Consider the following 23027-nt stretch of genomic DNA (forward strand, 5'->3'; position numbering starts at 1 on the left):
AAAATGTAATTCACGAGCGAAATTTCTACAAAACGTCATATAAATCGCCCGTATCTAAAAACAAAGACGCATGTCCTGTCAATTTTGTTACATTGGAAACGTCATACGTTTGACAGACCAACGTATAGGTAAATGTCTTTCAATCTAAACGCATACCATATCAACTGCTTGCGCTTTTAAGTTGATGTATCCCACTGACTTTCATCGTTCGGACGGAGGAAGTTTATTTTTGTATTGACAACTTTTTCTTTCATGAGGTTTCCTTACTTTGTATGTGTTTTCGTCTACAGAATACCTAGTGGATTGTTGTATGCTCAACACTTCTGTATGCCTGCTGTCCATATTAGACTGACTTTTGATGTCGTTGAACAATACAGATAATTCTTAGAACAGAAAACTATAGGACTTAAATGAAGCCGATTGATATCAATTATCTTTAGCCGATATTCTATTTCTGTGTTGCTGTGATCCCCCCTCCCCCTTCCCCCCTCCCAATAAAACAAGAAGAGATGTTTGGAATGTTTAATGTTCGTTATTTGATGTAATTGTTTTTGCGTAAATAAAAAGCCGCTACTCCTAACCGTATCACCGATTGTGATGACAGCAGAGACAAACCATTCATTCTTAATCCTTTATCCGAGTCGTATTAATTCCACGTTCATAACGTGCTCAATTGTCGTCAGCATCGATCGTAAATTGAGGAGTAGCAGACGAAAGTCTCAAGGGTCTACCCAAGATTGTGTTAATTATCCTTCTGCCAACACAACAGATTGGCATAGCGAGGTACTATCATCACTTCATACGTAAGTCTGATTGTACCGGTTACCATCATCACTTCTAACATAAGTCTGATTGTACCGGTTACCATCACCACTTCACACATAAGTCTGATTGTACCGGTTACCATCACCACTTCACACATAAGTCTGATTGTACGAGTTACCATCACCACTTCATACATAAGTGTGGTTGTACCGGTTACCATCACCACTTCACACATAAGTCTGATTGTACGAGTTACCATCACCACTTCATACATAAGTCTGATTGTACCGTTTACCATCACCACTTCATACATAAGTCTGATTGTACCGGTTACCATCACCACTTCACACTTAAGTCTGATTGTACGAGTTACCATCACCACTTCACACATAAGTCTGACTGTACCAGTAACATCACCATTTCTAACATCAATCTGACATTGAAAAAAAATAAGATTTTTAATACATGCACTAGTAGTTTTGCTTACTTTTGTTTACAATATTTTCTGTGATTTGTTATCACATGTAGGCGAAGTCATCCTACCGATCAGACATTCAGACATATAGGTCCAGACTATTTCTCCTTAGGGACGTCACGATCCGTTAATTTTAATTTCAATAATGGGTGTATCAAAAACAATACTGCATTACAAATATATATGTTCGTGCACAGAGAAATCTACAGATGATAATGTGTTTTCATCAATCTTTTCTTCCAAATTTTGTAACATATATGTACGTTTTTGTCCTCACGTGTACAAAACAAGGATACCGACAACACCTAGCTGTGTAACTGTACAAACTGAATCTTCATTTCTGTTGGTGTCATTTGTTTGGAGAGATACACAAGGGGTAGTCTTATCTGCCAATTCTCCTTTTAAAATAAAAGGAACTATCAACTTAAAATGGGATGGTCTCCATTGCAGACATGAATGTTCATCACTGAGGAAGGACTGCAATTCTCATTCCACGGCAAATCACTGTATACGTGGGAACCTAAACGTACAAGGAAGTTGTCATCTTATTTTGATCTCTTCCGGTTGGACAAATTGCGCTGATTGAAATGATGACGTAGTTTCGTTAAGACGAATATCAAATTAAGTAACAGTTAAGTATATGCTGAATAATTTATTAATTTTCATCCCAGGATTGTTGTACGGGGCTTAAAGTATGGGGCGTGTATGACTAATTCGTCTTCTAAGTGACATTTTTTTTAAATAACGTAACATGTTGTAAGGAATGGAGGCAAGTCATTTTTATAAAAAAAAAAAAAAAAAAAAGGAAATCAGTTTATTTTTGCTTAGTAAAGAACATTTCTTTGTTAACAAATCAAAGTTTGTCTTCAGGATAATCTAAATCGAAAGATAAGATACATACATCGGTAACTTTCAACGTTTACAAATGTTCGGTGCTTGCATTTTGCATGTTTTCATATCAGTTCTACTTCTGACATTATTTCTGTCGGTAGCAACACTTTAAGATTCATCAAACATCATCCAGTAGGTTACATTTACTTTTTATTACTTTCGGAAACCTTTTCCGCGGATTTTAACAGATGCAATAATTTTAAGCTTTCCAGAAGACCGTATTACTTTAAATAAAAGCTTCGCTGTGCCATATAGTCTGCTACTGCATTCCGTTTTTATTGTGTTAGAATCCGATATATCATAAAAACCACGTTTGGTATATCGACATAGAAGTAAAACGTTAATGTAGAGCATTGTAAATCGTTTTCTTTTCGCTATGCTGGTATCGATCGTTAAGGAAGCTTCCTATTTGCATACAATACACGCGGCCTATCCCCTATTCAGCACAACAAACAGAGCAGAGATAATACTGACCGATTACTGACCATTCCGATATATGTCATGTGACTTTCCACCTTCCATCGAATATAGAGTGTTTATTTTGACACTGGCAGAGACAGTGTTTTGTCTTGCTTATCTGGTATTGAATAAAAATCAACATTGTAACGTAGCTGACATGATTTGCGATAGGGAATAAAATAAGTCAAAATTATATATATAAGGAGTGGATTAAAATGGTGACTGCAGTATAATGTAATTATCAAGTCTTTTCTGTGAATTTTTCTCGATGATTTCATTTCATTCGTGCAATTGATAAAGAATACTGTTTAAGTCATCACGGGAGCTAAGATAACGGGGAAACTGTTTTTACAAGAATGAGATGGAACCATGTCAGAGAATATAGTCATACTACAAAACAGACACGATTTTTGGGGGAAACCCGAAATGAAGTTCTTTTAATAGAGCGCTTTTAATTTTAAGGTAGTCTTTAAGAGAAATTTCATTGTACGTTGTAAAGTTGCGGGACTTGCTAACTATGCCTCCTTTAAAACGTAAGTCAATAGCATCACTGACAAAGGGCGAAACCGCTACATGAAATAGCATCATTGACGAATCATAGAAGGGCAAAACCGCTGTATAATGTATGTAGCATCACAGACGAATCCTAGATGGGGCGAAACCGTTACATGAAATAGCATCATTCACGAGTTCTAGAAAAGCGAAACCGCGTACATGATGCAGCAACATTCACGAGTCTTAGAAGGGCGAAATTGTTGTATAATGTATGTAGCATCAAGGACGAATCCTAGATGGGCGAAACCGCTGTATAGTGTATGTAGCATCACAGACGAGTCCTAGAAGGGCGAAACCGCTGTATAGTGTATGTAGCATCACAGACGAGTCCTAGAAGAGCGAAACCGCTACATGATGTAGCATCACAGACGAGTCCTAGAAGAGCGAAACCGCTACATGATGTAGCATCACAGACGAGTCCTAGAAGAGCGAAACCGCTACATGATGTAGCATCACAGACGAGTCCTAGAAGAGCGAAACCGCTGCATAATGTATGTAGCATCGCAGACGAGTTCTAGAATGGCAAAATAGCATCATTTACGAGTCCTAGAAGGGCGCAGCCGCTGTCTAATATATTTAAATCTATTTTGTAGAAATTTTGTATTGAAAGGTACTATATACTTGTGTCTTTTGTACAGTGTTTTTCAATAGTAGTTTTGTAACAATGATTGTTCTCATAATGTGTAAAGTCACTTTTGATGTACATGTATGAATATCATTTCGAGGTCAAATGTTAAAAAAGAGATCGTTTTAAAAATAAGGCGTAACTATATGTTATATAATCACAACTCCTCATGAATCTTTCTTAATAATTTCAGCAACTGTTTAGATCGCAGTGAGAAGGTCTGAATTCCATTCAATACATCATATAGTAATAAAATGAATACCGATTCTGATGTTAAAGCGAAATTTTTTTAAAAAATACATTCCGTTTTAACAGTTTCAATGCATCATTGCATAAGAGGACATTAACAGAAATAAAGACAAACTGAATTTTAACACCCTCTATTTTGTCTAGTCAGGATGATAATATACAATACTAATAAGTACAGTTTATCAATTGATACCTGCAAATACTTAATAACGAACATGTATCAGACAACGGATTTGTATCAACAATATTCACCAAGAGACAACAGATATGTATCCATGTTCAATTTCGAGATATTTTATATTGAGAAACAGTAATCACATGATCAAACTTGTCCCTGATTCATACTTCTTCTTGTCATTTTCGGAGACATTGAGCTGATAGTAAATCGATTTTTTATGGAATCAAATGGAAGTAGGACACTCATTGTCACTTATCTAAGGAAATGCCGAAACAAAGTTCCCGAGGGAGTTCTCTACATGATAACTTGCCGAATGTTTATGCAATGATGTGTACTGTGTCTTCACATGACGATATAGCTAATTCAACCTGAAAGGTTTTATAATTATAATCCTTAAATAGGAATGGGTTCGATTTACTTAAATCATGTCTTTTTCCACAGTCAAATATCGTGGTTCGCCAGAAGAGTTTTTTTTTTAAATAGATATAAGAATATATCAAAGTACTTAAACGACATTCAAAGAGTCTCAGCTGAATTTCTCGTTATGTCGTTGAAAACCACGTCGTATCTATAAATATATAATCAATTAATACATTCATTCAACTTTCTTTGTGCATCTTGTAATCGGGTACTTCGGAAATAAAATGTCATACATGTAGATCCCATACATTAAGGTTTTAAGGATATTAAGGTGTACATTGTCAGTCTGAGTAGTCTTCAGTTTAAGAAAATTTGTGCAGGACACATGGAATATATGCTTGATGTATCTAACTGCATGTCGTAAGAGATGACTAAATTGTTAGTCACCCAATACATGTCGGGTTTAGTTTCTCAAATGTCTTCGGCTAAGGGACTTCGGAAAGCCAAAAAATACTGCCTGCTCCATTCCACTGCATGATGGAAGAACGAAACTAAAATCAACTGTTTTTCTTGTATTCTACTAAGGGGAAACTGAAGACATCAAAATATGTCTGCTGCCTTGTACTGTTGATGCTTTTTCTTTCATGTCTACGTTGTCATTTTGCTACTGATTCATTTTCCTCCTCTTGACATTTTGACGTCCTCATAAGTCTCTAACAATTGCGAGAATTCAACACCGTTGGACAAAACAAAACACTACGAGAAGAATATTGATCGTGTCCAACGTTGTAATCCCCCTTTTTCGAAGAGGGAGTAAAGCCATATAAGTGCAACTTATCACGTCTTCCACAGTTTCCCGCGATGACTTGAACAGTATAATTGGCCTCCCGTCAATTCAAGCATCGCTAGATCAATTGTACTCAGTTCTACCTGTTTCCTTTTCCCATTTTTCAGCAATATCTATATAAGACATGTCATGGTGTAATTCTTCAGACCTTGAAATACGTAACAATTATTTTACCAAGCCAGTAATTTAAGGATTATGAAATATATTAAGGCTGACCATCAGGTAGTGACTAATTGTTTACCTGGTTTTATGTATGCCTTTGTATTGTAATCCCATCACGTCGTAACGTTGCTCGTCAATACAAACTACATACATCTCAATGATATAGAATCACTGCTGGCGTCTCATACCAATAAAAGAATCGTTGTAATGAAATCAGAGCGTTGTGGTCTGGTAAGGTCCTTTATTGTCCTGTAATTGATACCGACACTTGGACCGCCAACACAGAGCCCGTAAATGATAGTAAGTGATTAGTAGGTTATCAGTGTGATTTATATTAGATTACAATACCGACTGCCTTTTTATCGATCTGACGAAAGGTCCCAGCAATCGTTGGTTCTAGCATTAACTGCAGTTGTATCAGACACAGGATGTCCTGAGGAATCCAGTCGTGATCCTAATGCTGTGGTGTGGATAACTGGTTTCTAATGTCTATTATATTTACATATAGAAGGTGTGAACGTGGAAAAGAAATTGTACTAGGCATGATGACCATCAATAGGTGATTATAAAGCACATCAGTGCATTTTAATGGAAATTACCTTATATGGAAACTGTGTTTTAAAGGTCAGCCAGATGTTTAGATGTTATTCTTCAATGTTTATTACTGTTTCAGTCTGGAAAGTTTAACAGTCTCTAAAGCAACATTTGCAAATCGTTATTTTGTTTGTGTTATTACTAAGGTATTATTCTTTTTGTCATTGTTTCCATTCTAAATGCACAAATAGCACTGGCTTTTCTATCAATGGTGGCATTTTTCTTTACTCATTTGGAAATTCACCTGATGTTCAGGAATTTTACAGTAATACAAGTCATACTGCTTGCATTACTCAGTTTCAATATCGGAGACACAAGTTACATTGTAGCTAGTTTTTCATTTTACAATTGGTAACGTTGTCTTTCATCAAGCAATCCATAAAACACACGATTTCATTGACCAGTGCAATTCACTTAGCATACACACAATCCTATTTTTTCAGACATTAATTTTTTCAACGCAAACTAACGTGAGCCACATAGAGAGATACTTTTCTGTGACATTGTAAGAGAAGTCCTCGGATCTTAACAGGCAGTGAATGATACTTGACAGACAAATTGACAATATGTCAACAGAGTGCGCAACGGTCAAGACGGGTCCAGTTCACTGCGATATCTAATATTGCCTAACGGTCGGCATAGAGAAGGCAAGCTCTGACACAGTTAATATTATTAGGGGAAATTGGGCCTGAGACTGTCTTCAGATGGTCAGCTTATCAACCCAGTGTTTTGTGATATGAGAATTTGTCTCACAACAGCAAGTATCGTGTGAGGAGAAGAGGGACACCAAGACTGGAAAGGAGGTACACAAAGAAAGAACAGACAGGAAATAAAGGAAATATTAAAAAGTGTTGCAATCGGGTCAGCAGATCTAATTTAGTCTCTTTAGTGTCCCCTTAATAGGAGATCGGGATGGAATATCCCAATTCTGCAAGGACCCCGCCTTTAGTGTTTCTGTGATACTTTAAGTATGTGTAACATGACTTATTCAATACCCGGGGAAAACTTAAGGATTATGATGAATGTGTGAGGTAGCTGGGAATATGCTTATTACAAAAAGTAAAACGATGGGAGCATGCATAATACAGAAAATTACGGATCACGTTTTATGTACAAAATACACATAACAAACAATAGCATATCTAAAAATTCAATTTACTTTTGCGTTTTGTAAATCCATGGCGGTGTGTAGTTGGTAATCGGTATAGATAGTACATCATTCTTCATAAATCATAAGTAAAATACATGCACGGATGTTTGGGATTCCATGCCCCCTTACATACAATGTAGAAGTAAAAGCAGGTGCCATGCTAAATGAGGGAAACCGACACCCAGTGAAGATACAATAACGATAAACATGGTAGAAAAGTTCACTAAATACGATAACCAAAGGAGGCAACGTCACTTAAGACGGTAACCACGGAAAATAAGGCCACTAAAGACGGTAACCACGGAAAATAATGCCACTAAAGACGGTAACCACGGAAAATAATGCCACTAAAGACGGTAACCACGGAAAATAATGCCACTAAAGACGACAGCCACGGAAGATAAGGTCACTAAAGACGGTAACCACGGAAGATAAGGCCACTACAGACGGTAACCATGGAAGATAAAGCCACTTCAGACGGTAACCACGGAAGATAAGGCCAATAAAGACGGTAACCACGGAAGGTGAGACCACTACAGACGGTAACCACGGAAGGTGAGGCCACTAAAGACGGTAACCACGGAAGGTGAGGCCGCTAAAGACGGTAACTACGGAAGATAAGGCCAATGAAGACGACACCCAAGGAAGGTTAGGCCAATAAAAACGATACCAACGGAAGAATAAGTTCGGTATACTATATAGAAGCATGACTTTTATGTCATATTCTAACCATAGTTGACAGCAATCAGTGGTACAGTAGTTTAAAGTGATAGGATGTTATTGACCATTAAGTAAATAATATCTATTTCTACATCAGATAATGATAATGGTTTGAATCAGAACCCAATACGTGTACATTACAGTGTAAAATGTTTCATTGTCAGTCATTATAGGTGATCGCAATGTGAAATATCCTGGGATTTTTCTCTGTAATGAAAGATCAGAACGCTATAGACACATGCTTTCGGGAAAGTCGTATATGCAGTTTCTGAATACGTTTTAATGAGCTTTTTGTTTATATTGATCGCAATTTGTGGTATGTCTACCTGTTTGACTACAAACAAGGGATTTCCGCTCGGTGTAGATCAGACGATTGTAAACATAAAGCATTGTAATATAACAACAAGAAAATCAAGCGTTCGTAAGACTTAATCCAAACAGGTTACTGGAATACGTACCAAGTTGCAAGCTAATATAATTACACGAAGACCTAGTTACATCTAGAATCCTGTTTACTCCGTTAAATTGATTATTCAGTAAATCAACGGCATTGATCTATTGAACAAGGAAATCGTGTTAGGCTGTTCGACGTGTTGTTTCATTGCATTGTTGTAAAGCAAAACAGTCCATACAATTCATACGCAAACACGTAAAAACGTTTTTTAACAATTGCTTTTCTTGAAAGGTTTCATTCATAGTCTTTCCCCGTCTACTAAAGATCTTGGTTCTTTGCAGTATAAAACACCGCCTAAATCGTATAACAAGTGATTTGATTTCTTGATAAATGTCATTCCTAGAACGTGAATTATTGTGTTTTATATTTAGCTGGATGTACGTGTAAATCATTCACTCCGCCGACATTTAATTACAAAATCCCATTCTCTGTTGGTGTATGTAGGACTAGAAAGAACCTTGGTAACAGTAATTGGTTTCGAACTTATAATTACGGATGTCTCTGTTCTGGTTGTGCTCAGCATGTCAATTTGTGCCTGTAACATCTCCCCATAATAGAACGCCGTGTGTTGAAAAGCCTTGCTCTCAGAGATCAACCTAGCGCCTGGGGTTTCTAGCACCATAATTGTACCCAACATATTATAACTGTTTTCAGTGTTGGTTATCACTGATATAAAAGTTATTTGTCCCAGTTCTAACGGAAATAATTAGTGCACACCACTTTTAGTGTCGGTATCCATAACACCAAGGGTGTTCTAGCCTGTTTCAAATCAGATATGAATGATTATAGGACAAAAACAATACTTTCAACTACGATTGAATCTATAGGTTAGGAGTTAAATCTCCAACTAAATCGGAGGTTACTGTAAGTAAGGGTCGATAAACTGTTCACCTTCTCCACCTTCTGTAATTTTTATATCTAAACAAGCGTCGATAAGCTGTTAACCTTCTCTATTTCTATAATTGGTATATCATAACAAGGGTCAATAAGCTGTTTACCTTCTCCGTTTCTATAATTGGTATATCATAACAAGGGTCAATAAGTTGTTTACCCTCTCCGTTTCTATAATTGGTATATGATAACAAGGATCAATAAGGTGTTAACCTTCTTTATTTCTACAATTGGTATATCATAACAAGGGCCAATAAGCTGTTTACCTTCTCCGTTTCTATAATTGGTATATCTTAACAAGGGCCAATAAGCTGTTTACCTTCTCCGTTTCTATAATTGGTATATCATAACAAGGATAAATAAGGTGTTAACCTCCATTTCTATAATCGTTATATCTAAACAATTGTCGATAAGTTATTAATATTCTCCAATTCTATAATTGGTGTAACTAAACAAGTGTCAATAGATTGTTCACCGCCTCCATCTTCTGTAATTGTTATATCTAAACACGGGTCAATAAGCTGTTCACATTCTCCATTTTCTATTGAAGTCACATCTTTGGTCGATAAAATTTTAATTGTTAACCATCTCCGCCGTCCATGTAGACGTTATATCATTGCTCTGTATACATATAAACTGTTTTAAAATCAACACCATATTAAATAAATGCTGTGCGTTTCATTGTTACTCATGAATGAAATATTTTGTACTTTTTAGTATTTTGTGAAACACCTGCCTTTAAATATCAGAAGAAGGCGTTGTTCCATTGAGCAATTGAATCTCAAAATTTATTACTAGTTTGGATACAAGGACTAGAGATCATTTCATGATCGATAGCGTACTGAAACACTATCTATGGTTGCAGTGTATGCAACATCCATACAGATATCGTGCATCTTGTCCATTAGGAGGGGCCAAATCACACTAATGTCATTACTCGGAAGCCTCATTTCCATTTCAGATCTAACGAAATAAGACAATATGATGTTTGTCGATTGTAGAATCGAGACGTTCCGGAAGCCCTTTAGCAAAGCGTTTAGCAACCCGTGCATAAATATTCGGAAGGAAAACATTATGTAGGACGTGGTTTTTGGTTAACACTAGCTTCAGATGACAGAATGGTGTGTCGACAAGTCGTAGAATCGACAAAGATTAAAATAGACATCCTGTTTACAGATATTACTCCATTCCAATCAAATCAGTATTGCATATAACGCGTGGTGCTCAAGTACAGTAGACAAGTAAAGATGGCAACCATGTGACAGAAATTAAAGACAACACTCGGTAATTTGATTATGTTGAACAAACTTCTATACAAAAACGATAAACGTCAGGGTAGTTTTTGTATAGATAAAACCTCAATTGTCGTTAATTTGTCCTCTCTGAGCACATCATGGCTTAATACTCACAGAAGATGGAAATACATTGCTTACGAATTCTCCCGAATGATTTACACATAAGGTTACAGACAGTGGAATTCTCAAAGACAATAGATTTTTATGCATTCTGTGGGAATTCGAAAATGCTTTTTTTTTTATTATTTTCTTCCTATACTCAATAGAACTGTACTTTTTATATTTTCTGACTACATAATATGTCTAAAGAGGCGGCTAGATATATTCTTTAAAACATTCAGATGGTAATAGCGTGTCGTTTGGTTAGGGTTGTTTGAGAATCCAGATTAAAATCCACTTCATGTAATGGTAGATGGCCTTTAATTATGGGCCAATGCAGAATCGGTGTTGTCACCAGTGATGCCAAATTTAACTTCTCCATCAGCTACTTTGACAGTGATGTTTATCGCTTTTAATTCTGTATAATCTCTTTTTGAACTAGGTGTTCATGCCCGTTAAGATAAAACCCTTTTAAGACCCTGGGCTTTACGGGGTTGTTGAACTTTACACATATTTATAACATTATCGATATTGGTGGAATTTGACAGATCATATCTCAATCGTAGTCGACCGATGTTTGACACTGGTAGTTTAAACCAAAAAAACATAATTAGATAAGATATCTGTCATTTGTTGCAACAGCCAAAAATGAATCACATATACACTCCATGAAGTAAACATTGATTCTTCTAGTGAACTTCCGGATCCGGTCTGTATGTGGATATTAATAAAATCGACAACGTAATGATTTTTGGTTTTAATTTTTTGTATCAATCAATATTTGTCAGTTACGTTGTATCAGTCCCATTAATTCACCAATGCCTATTTGACAGAAACTGATTATTGCTTAATTTCAGCATCAGAGTAAACGAATAGTTTGCCTGCTGTCAGTATCATGCAACCAGGTGTTATGTCCTGATAGTTCCTCGGCGGTAGCACCACATGTCGACTTCATTTCTTCACTATTACAAGGAGGCTTATATGCACGGCCTCCCGAAAAAACGCTCTCAGCTTATGCACTCAATCTGCATTTAAATGGCTGGTGTTACGCAATAGGACTTAGTATCGTTGTTAATATCAATGTCTTGAGATGAACAAACCAACAAGTGATATTCAATATGCAAAAATTACGTAATACATTGTATCCTCTTAATAAACACATAAAATCTTATCATGGTGTCAGCCATCTTAAGCCAAGGAATGCTAGAAAAGGTGATGATGGTGTCAGTCATCTACTGCCAAGGGGATACTGGAAAATGTTATCATGATGTTAATCATCTACAGCTGGGAGATTCTAGAAAAGCTCCATGGTGTCAGACATCTTAAGCCATGAGATGTTAGAAAATGTGATGATGGTTTCATTCATATACAGCCATGTGGTTCCAGAAAAGCTACCATGATATCAACCATCTAAAGCCAGGGACACGAGGGGAAAACGTGATCATTCTGTCAGCCATCATCATTCAGGCCAATGTAACAAAACGTGATCATTCTGTCAGCCATCATCAGTCAGGCCAATGTAACAATAACGTGATCATTCTGTCAGTCATCATCATTCAGGCCAATGTAATAAAACGTGATCATTCTGTCAGCCATCATCAGTCAGGCCAGTGTAACAAAACGTGATCATTCTGTCAGCCATCATCAGTCAGGCCAATGTAACAAAACGTGATCATTTTGTCAACCACCTTCAGTAAGGGCAATATTATAAAACATGATCATTCTGTCAGCCAGTTAGTCAGGCCAATATCAGAAAAAGAAATTATGTCATTCTGTCATTCTGTCAGCCCCATTATGTCACCTATCCTCAGTCAGGCCAATATTAGGAAATGTGATCATTCTGTCACCTATCCTCAGTCAGGCCAATATTAGAAAATGTGATCATTCTGTCACCTATCCTCAGTCAGGCCAATATTAGGAAATGTGATCGTTCTGTCACCTATCCTCAGTCAGGCAAATATTAGGAAATGTGATCATTCTGTCACCTATCCTCAGTCAGGCCAATATTAGGAAATGTGATCATTCTGTCACCTATCCTCAGTCAGGCAAATATAAGGAAATGTGATCGTTCTGTCACCTATCCTCAGTCAGGCAAATATTAGGAAATATGATCATTCTGTCACCTATCCTCAGTCAGGCAAATATTAGGAAATGTGATCGTTCTGTCACCTATCCTCAGTCAGGCAAATATTAGGAAATGTGATCGTTCTGTCAGCCACCTTCAGCCACCTTTCAGATAATTTTTTTGGTGCGTGTTATTTGCAATCGGAACTTAATTAGGTTTCTGTGAGCGGGTCTGAATAACAAAATACAGGTCAAAATGACGTCTTACTGGAGACCAGGTACAGCTATCCCAAAGTTCATTAAACAACTGCTTCCAAACATTGATATATGGAATACAGAGCAAGCTATTTATGTAGAATCGAAAACAGATTTGATGTTATCAAAATGTTGTTTTGTTTATATACAACATCAAAAGCCATTGATGTTAAAATTCTCATTCACGTGGGCGTTATATGTGGTCCTTTACATCACTCCTAAAGTTATGACACGATATAGAGGTACTATGCCTTTGTTATTAAGACACTGTGAATTGATTTATTTCGTCCAGGAGATGAAATCAATGAAATACAACATATTAATGAAGATCGGAACGTGAGTGACGTCATAGCGATGCGACTGGGCCCAAAACACTTAATAACTTCCTGGTGCTAACACGTCAACATTGTAATAAGAATAGTTCACATTTCTAGCATACCGACGACGTGGTGTTGTAAATAGTAACACCAAAATTAATATTAGATGTACTTGATTAAAATATTACGCACGGAAGCAAAAGTAACAAACATCATGTGATCGAACAGGATAGCCATTCCAACACACGTCACTTGTAGATATACATTCTCTACACGCACGTGTTGTTAATTTGCGTTAAGCATTTGAGAGAACATACTAAAATGAGCTTACAATATCCAACACGAACCGTTACCTAATAAATCGAGAACATTTTCATAAAAGAACATTTGACTGGTGTCAATGAATTACATTATCGTAAACGAACCGTTGTCAAACATCGATAGTTACTTCATTATTCATGGTCATAAAGAATGTCTGTCGAAAATCTTTGCTGAGTACATTATCATTATCCAGCAGTTGTTAAAAATTAATTTTTAGTATAAAATCATAATTGAGCAATTATTCTTCATTAATTGTGAGTACATTATCATTCATCATCCATTGTGAGTACATCATCATTCATCATCGATTGTGAGTAGATTACAATTCATCATCAATTATGAGTACATTACAATTCATCATCAATTGTGAGTACATTATCATTCGCGAACATTTACTGGGCATAATCAGGAGTATTTTAATTCGTTGTCTAGTATCAATTTAAGTATTTATTTTACCATAATGATAATATTTCAAGTGATTATGTGTCCATATATTTGTTTTGTAAAAAATGCAATTCCAATTTCTGAAGCACTGGAAAATGATGAAATTGTGTCAAATGAAAACAACGCCGCAATAACAGAAAGGCTATATCTTGAAAAAACTTTGTTTTTTAATTTCGAAACAAAGCAGTATAACACAATATCATTGGTGTAAATAGCCATCTGTCACGTGATCAGCTGTTTTATTACTGTAACCAAGGAAACATGTAATCCTTTACCCAAGTAACCGGAGTAAGCTATAGTTACCTGAATCACCAGCAAAGGGTATGTCAGACATTCATAACAAGAAAGCTTGATATATATTACAAGATGACATATATTTGTTCTCGGAATCTTCGGGTTGCTGTCTTGTCAACAAGTTGTTTTGGAAACATTTGCATATTACTTTGTATGAGCCTCATGCCAAAGGAATGCGACACCTGAATAACCGAGAATATTTGTTCCTGCCATCCCATGTAAACTCCGATAATATTATCAAGAACTTTACTGTGTAGTGCCATAAATGACTTGGATAGGCCAAGGTTTACATGGCGCGTGTCGTCGATGAAGCAGAAGACGGTTACTCTTCAAGAACACATGGTTTTATTGTCCTTGTACTTTCCATGAGTCTCCTTGTAAATCTTTCTTTTGGTGATATTTTGCCCTAGTTTTCCTGAATTTGGTTTCAGATTATGATTATGTTAACATGTTGAACGGTCATTGCGCGGTGAAATATTACTTCAAAATAAACATTTCCTCATTTTTTTCTTTTACACAAAAATATAGTATACATATTATCTAGGCTGTTAAAACACCTCAACCTAGTTTATATATGGCTGTTTCTAATACGTGATAGAACAATACTTGGTTTGCATTGTCAATATGGCTTTATTCGAACCTCATTACGTCTATTGTCATATCAGATTCAGTGTTTACCCGATGGGGTCTCCGTATTCTAGGACAATGTGTATGGTATGGGCGTTCTGTATTGAGCTCCAGGCTTTATTTTATATGCTGAATACCACAATTATACCAATATGTACCATGGTTAATATAAGCATGTAAATCAAACAAATCAAGTGTGATATTGGGAGTTATATTCTCTGTAAAAGCGATGGCTAACCAGTAGAAATCCGTGTTCAGTATGCAAATCGATTTTTAAGGCAGCTTAGTTGATAATCATGGTAAAATCACGTGTAGATTTTGTAAAGAACATTAACAAAATTAAAGCCGATAGATTAATTAGTTTAATTAAAACGTCTTTTCGAATCATGGAGAGAAACTACTCTGTGTTATAATTCATAGAGCAAAATGTCACTCGATTGATTGTCATTTTCGTTGCAAGTGAAATTTGCTAGTCAATGAAAATTGAATTTTGTAACCATCAACTTTTGATGGAAATCCATTTTCAGAACTCAAAAGCAGCAATGGTTATTCAGGATTTCCTCCTTTTAAATGACCTCGTTATCACATTTAGATGTTAACGTCCATCTAGTGTGTCTAACAACATATCCGAGACTTCTCAATCATGATTTATTGTCCGGTGAGACTTAATAAGACCACATTTTGAAAAGACACTATCATAAATCGTTAGACTAGGTCCCTAGATGTGAACGTATTCCTTATAAAGAAAACACAGACCATGCTGTCTAAGATCTAGAAAGGCAAACAATGGAAGATCAATTTTACTACACAGTTAATCTTTAGGTATAATATTTGGTTTGCATTGTTAAAGGTTGATGAAGATTATTTGCAAATATTCTATTTCCTTGTGCAATATCAAATTGAATGTGTTTACAGCTGGGTAGTAAGTCTGGTGGCTCTGCTGATGTTGACCTCTCATACGAGAATTTGTCATTCTTACATCGATCGTCGATGAATCAGAAGACGCATACCCCTCCGGAACGCATGGTCTTATTCTCTTGTAATTCTTTAGTTGTCTCTATGTAAATATTGCATTTGTTTATATTTCCCAGTACTTTTATCGAATGTCCTCGTTGTTTTTGGTTTTGTAAAAATGACGGTATTGCTGTCCTTTTCCATATTTCTTGGTGTTACCGCCCTTGCTTACATCTAAAAGTCATGACTTTTGTTTTGTCACGTTAAACATATTACACTGACTATTTGGTACAATTGAATTCATTTTGGTATTCGACAATCATCATTGGTAAAAGACAAAATTCATTCGATACCAAACGAATAAATATTTCAAAACATCACAACAAATCCATTTTTACATTAAGTATTCAAACATCCGTATTTCCCTTCCCCAGTATAAACATCATTATCTCCATTCCCAACAATATCTACATACAATTCTAAACACGGTTGGTTTGACAGACGGGAACATATCATGTCTACAGCGTGTACTTCAGATGACCTTTCGTCTTCCTGTCGATTGTTTTTTAAGGTGACGCTATCTTCACATCCCACACATAAACGTTTGACTTTATGTGGATATCATTGCTCTCAACTTAACTTCGATAGAAAAAAATCACAACGAGACACTTTTTGCAAAAATTGTATTCTATTCTCATACCATAACCAGAAGAAGTGACTTGGGTCTGATCATTTTAACTACCTGAGTTTTTTCATGTCTCCCTTGACACGGAATCACTGTTCGTCTTAAGTTGGTCAATCGATCCTGTGAGGACGGACAATGGTTATGTCCTAAGATCATGACTTACACGAGTCATTAAGAACATTTGCTGGACGAACAAGCCATTAAGAAGTCATTAATTTTACTTGCGACTTAATATATTCAAAGATGCCATTCACTAATGTGTCTTTTGTACATTTTTACTCCCACTGTTTTTTTAACTCTAAACACCTCCCTATCGCCTTCCTACCATACTCGCCCTTATCCGATGAAATATTTCTATTATGTATTCTATGTGTACTGATTGACAACATAAAGAAAGTACAGACACGTTTCAGTGGAACAATATTGATATCATTATTTGCATAACGTTTCCATTCGAAGAAATGTGCTAACGATAATAAGCAAATTTTAATACTGAAAATAACAAGAAAATACCAACATGTCAACGTAAACCCCAATTCTATAAAACTAGGGCAAATATCACGGTGACTCCTGAAACAGGACAGGGAGAATACGACCAGGTGTTATGGAAGAGTAAGCGTCTTCTACTTCATCGACGACTCGCAATATAAACCATGGTAAATCCAAGAAAGTAATGTCGCATTCCACAAATGAGAACAAGGTATACAACAACTGAACCAACAGGCAAACTAACGAGCACCAACCACGTCTAACTTCATATCACACAAAGAAATCGAATATTTCTCAATTAAATCACTATGGCGACCAAAAAAAACTACATAACCTTCACCAACCTGCATCTTTTGTAACCCTGTGTTACGAGTTTGTCCGTCAGTTGACAACTTCTTGCACGAAAATCGTGATAATGGGAACAGGCCCTTGAATATCGAATCAACTGCGACATGTAAACGCCATAAGTTGCGGGTACATGTATATCGCTATCCAGAAATGGAAAATTCACAAAAGAGAAATTTGATTGTAATAGAAACTGTTAATTAAAGACTTTTTAAAATAAATTATATCATTATTTTATTTATCAAAAAATAGTTAATGCTCCTAGCTGCGAAATATTGGCTTGATCTCTGTAACTGATATTAAACATGAAACGTTCTTTTTCTGCGAATGATCCTTAAAACTTATTGATGGATGACTAGCCGTGATGAACTAGTTTCTGATCCGTATCCCATCAATGAACGATAATTAGTCATGTGTGTAGGATTTTAATCCTTCTAAATCTCGTAGGAGTTATATAATAGTGATCAAAACAAATATTTATTATTTCATCCAAAGTTGTCCTGATTGCAATAGATGTTTCTTTATCCTTTACTATGTATATATTTATTGTTATTGTTTGGAAACAACAGATACATGCTATGCATTTTGATAATCCTTTCCATTCGCGATATGACGAGATAAAATTTGATGAAATGAACACTAGTGACAGAATTATATTTACATCTGATACACTGACTTACAGAGATACCAGCGCCTTATATATACACACTACGACCAAAGCAATCCCTGATATCTATATTTAGATGTTTTATCACCCATTAGTACCTAATATATATAATGTATACGCACAATAAAGTATCAAGTTTAAAAATATGCAGCATTTATCTACGTCGTGTGTTTACACTCAGGTGCATTGTACACAATGTATCACCATAAACATTATGTAGTGTTTCCATCCTTTTCACTTATCACGTCATTCCAAGCTCAACATCAGAACGACACTCAGAACAAAGACAAAACTCAAAGTATTCTTCAAGTTTAAACAATATCAATTGCGTTAAATACTCAGGTTTTATTCTAAATTTATATCTAACATGTATAGTGAAACAGAAAGTCTATTAACCCAACTTTTCACCGAGGGAAATTCGAAAGAAATAAGTAAACAATGCGCATTTCATCAGTGTTTAGAAGGACCAAGATGCAGGTTGTGTCCACAACAGAGCAGATACGATAGAGTAACGTTCATCAGCTAGTATCCCATAAGAACAAATATACCGAAGTACAGTCATTGTCTCTTCTAAACAATTAATTAACATTCTCAGTCTCCAACAATAAACATGATGGGTCCGAAATGTCTTACGCCACGCCTTTGTATTGGTTGGAGACGTGACTACGTCATACAGGGTGCGGCTTACCGATTGATTAATGTACCAAGTGTACAGACATTCTGAAGTTGAAAGGCTTCATTAATTTATCATAAATGCAATTTACTTATCCGGCGAAGGCAGAGCGTTGTTTATTATGTCCACACAGACTGTTTTAGCACGAACGCTGTATCAGTGCAGATTCTGGTACACGCGTCTGGTCGTTACTCCTTCACTGCCTGTTAAAACGACCTTCAGGAAGTTTTCAATGACAATATAAAACATCAAGTCTTTTATGTCTCATTTATGTCAAGAACCATTTCACTGATCAGTACTGTTGCCATATAAACAGTTTCCATGGACACGGGATCAATCATTACACCGGACATTGGATGGCCGTCTTCCGGAGAGGGGGAGTCTGACGGTAGTGAAGTTGATGTTCCTGATGTAGGAGCAAAAAAGGCAAACACGATCAATATACCATTGTTTAAACGACCTCTGGCTAATGTCAGTCACCCCTCCTTCACATATTCGCTTGTTTTGGTATTTTCGCGATTCCACTGTACATACTGTTGCATGAGAAGTACTAATCCCATTCCCCATTTCACGTCATCATTAGATTGACCTGAAATTTTATCTCCCCAAAATGTGTCTTCGGGGAAATTATGTAACGTTTCTTCACACGCAACGCACACATACAGAGCCTAATTTGGTTTCCTAGAAAATACACATATATCAAACACTGCAAAGCGCGGCAACAAAACGTTATGAACTAAAGGGTCATAGCAGATAACGCTGTGGAGACGGGGTTTGTCCGCTCTTCACTTCACATAGGTCATTACACAATGTACTTAGTGCTGATTTCATGTCATTTGACGGAACGTGTCAGTAAAGACGAAGTGTACAGACATGTCGAGACGATTGTAATAACGTACTTAATAAAAAAAACCTTTTTTTTCTAACAATGTGTCTAGGATCTCTAACTTCCTCATTAGAACTGGGCTATGATAGGATCTGAAATCATCTGCTGCCATGGTAACATAGATTTGTTTTTTAATCATCTTTTTTTCTCTATTGGTATATTGAATTGTATACGTGTGCCATTACTAGTGTTTTTCCTGGTATGTTTTATTTGGTGGTCGGATACATTGGTAGGGTAGCCAAAAGAAATACTTATTCGGTACGCCATACATTCTGGGTAACTATTTCTAAGTGGAATTTATAAAAAGTTTATATATCATAACCGTATCCCTTGACATTGCTCCATTTGATGACAGAACTACATTTAGGTTTCATTTTTCAATATCTTTTAACGTGTTTTCTGTGCTTATTATTCTTTGATGTTTCGCTAAACCTGAGTAACTTGTCGTAAATTTCAGCACCATTGGAATGTTGTTACTATTCTGTCCACACAGAATCCTGACATCTTCGTCTGGCTCGAGATACTAAAGTAGCTATTCATAGAGGGTATTGAATGGTATCATGTTTAATATAATATACAGTATTTCAAAATGTCTATATTTTTCACGTGCCCGAAGCACGCGTGGAAAACTTAGATAACTTCGGTCATACATGTACACAAATACATTTAAAAATATAAACCCTGTTTTTCCTTTTTTACATTTCTTAAGGGAATCCGAATAAATAAGCCGATCAAAAGAGAAAATAAATCAATGTTTTCAAAAGTCTTTGGTAAGAGTCGCGTAAAAAACTGTTTGTATAATCAGAGAAAACCCGAAATGTACATGCAAAAGACCAGCTCATTCAACCTTCGCTTCATTTAGATGTTCGTTCGACCTTGGAAATCGGTGAATTTCAGTGGAACGATTACCATCCAACCATTACTGTGTTTGGTCAATACAACAAGTTACATAATCACTGGGAAAGTTATAAAGATGAAATAAGATTTCATCAAAATGATGAACCGCTTTATTTCACCAGCAACAATGTAACAACAAAGCATTGATAATGCCCTGACATTACAACAGCCGAGATTTACCGGGCATGGATACTGTATCATGAACCAATCCGCTGATTGTCGATCTAAGCAGACCTGCAATCATAAATAATACCCGAGCACACCTGTACAGGTAAGATGCTCGAGATTTCATCGATTATTGAGAGAAAACCTGTATCGACAGAAACAGTTACCTCTTTGATCAGCCATACATCTCACCTGTACATTATCAGAGAAGGCAAGCAACACGAATCATTTTATCTACATCACCTTTACAAAGGACGGTCACGACGGCACTTTTTAATTAAGTTATAAGTTCTGTCCACGAGATATTACCGTGAATGTATTTAGCCAACAAAACATTTGCAACTTGTGACTGGGATGTAAACACTAGCCGTCCTAGATCCTACCATTGTTATTCGGACATCTGAATATCACTGTCTGAATCCCAGACTTACATTAAAAATCTCCGTGAATGACGAATTTCTTGGTAATATTTTCTGTCGGATTCTGTTAAGTGCTAGTGCGCCACTTTGTCGTTTAGTTGTCCTGGTTTGATTCATTGAAGGTTGACTCTAATTATATTCCAATGTAAACGACATCGACTCTGTCCCTGTTTGTTGACGGGGATATTGCTAATCAAATCAACTAAAGACGTTGAAAACGGGGACACAGAGCACCAGGCAATATCACCACTAAAACTGCATTAATTTGTTGATGTATATCATCAAATATTCTGTTCAAGTCAGCTCAGTTTGTTAATAGTCACAACGGTGTTGACAACGTTCGTCAGATACACTTTGTGCTCCATCATGCTGGAAACAAAACCCAAACCTTGATATAGCTTTAGAGTTCTGGATGATGGTCAATTGAATTCTTGGAATTATGACCATATATAGACATAGTAAGAAAGGAAACATATGCCCATAATGAATGATTTCTTGTATAACTCTCCTGCTTTTCCTTTGAACATCTAATTCAATATTTAAAGTAAATGAAATCTGCAGGTACAATTTCGTTCTAAATTAAATATTTGTACCTGATGACGCCAAGAAGATTGCTATCCAAGAGACGGGGATTAGTATTGATCAACTCGGGACCGGGAATCACGCAATTAACACTGGTTAGGTCCACCCGACGTGTTCGGGAGTGTAAAACCAGAACCACTACAGAACAGTCAACACTATTCAATTACATCATAGGTTTTACTTAAACTTTCACATTTAGCTTTGTCTTAGTATAGCTATAATTAAGAACAATTTCCAGTGTTATAAGTTACCATGGAAACTGAGCAACTTAAAGGAGCGTGCAACATTTAATAATTGTAAGCTGTATGACTTTTTACAATGGCGTGGGTGTGCTGTAGCCAGCAGAATTTGTTATGGGGTAAAGCAGTTTCTTCGTCATTGTTGATTTCTATAAGGTGTACTATGCTTAAAAGATACTTGTGGGAAATATAATATAGTTTATTTTCATACCCGTCTTGGAAAGAGACTTCTTGAAATTCATAATAATGTAGTATATATATATATATATATTTATTTTGGGAGCTTAGTGTGTATCTCAGCAGCTTATTGGTTAAAAAGAATGTACAAAAACCATAAAGGTATTTTCACTTACCACCGCCGTTTTTCTGCGTCAGGTAGGGAAACCTCCACACGTTGCCCAGCCCCACAGCATAGCCAATGAGTGACAGGATAAACTCTGCTCGACTGTCCCATGTTTCCCGTTCCTCTCCCGTGTGGCGGGAAATCTTCTTATCAAGATCTATCCTCAACAGGTTAGCAGTAGAAGCGCCAGGTCCTATACTCATGGTACTTCCATAAGAGGTGGCAGGGCTGGGCAATGCCAGCGACTCCCTTCCGTCACGTACCTCACCTTCGTTAGTTGTTCCGTTCTCCTCCCCCGCTACCCCTCCGGGCGGGGCCAACAAATTATCTAACTCAATCTTTTCACGATTCGCTCTAGTATCACTCGCCATGTTGCTGGTGTAAGGCAGTAAGCAGCTATAGTTTCCGTGCAAATGGAAACGGTGAGGATTCACCGTAGTATCGAATTGGTCGGGTATTGATTTGTGGTGCTACTCTTCGGCCGTTTCTCCCGCTCACCGACAGAGGGCGCTATTACTACTAGATTTCAATGTAATTGAGGATGATAATGAACACATAGTATGTATTGCAGACAAGACATGGACACTGATAT

General features: G+C 36.5%; 1 protein-coding gene across 1 annotated transcript in view; it reads right to left on the reverse strand.

Moving 5' to 3' along the window:
* Window positions 1–22806, reverse strand: part of LOC132543662 (sodium-dependent neutral amino acid transporter B(0)AT3-like) — a 49109-nt gene extending 26303 nt beyond the window's left edge. Inside the window, exon 1 of the mRNA XM_060207176.1 lies at window positions 22446–22806. Coding sequence (XP_060063159.1) covers window positions 22446–22806 — 361 coding nt within the window. The remainder of the gene's footprint in view (window positions 1–22445) is intronic.
* Between the last annotated feature and the right edge of the window lie 221 nt (window positions 22807–23027).

The sequence above is a fragment of the Ylistrum balloti genome, unplaced genomic scaffold (assembly GCF_031769215.1).
Source record: "Ylistrum balloti isolate Yb309-2 unplaced genomic scaffold, AGI_CSIRO_Ybal_v1 Utg369760, whole genome shotgun sequence".
Lineage (NCBI taxonomy): Eukaryota > Metazoa > Mollusca > Bivalvia > Pectinida > Pectinidae > Ylistrum > Ylistrum balloti.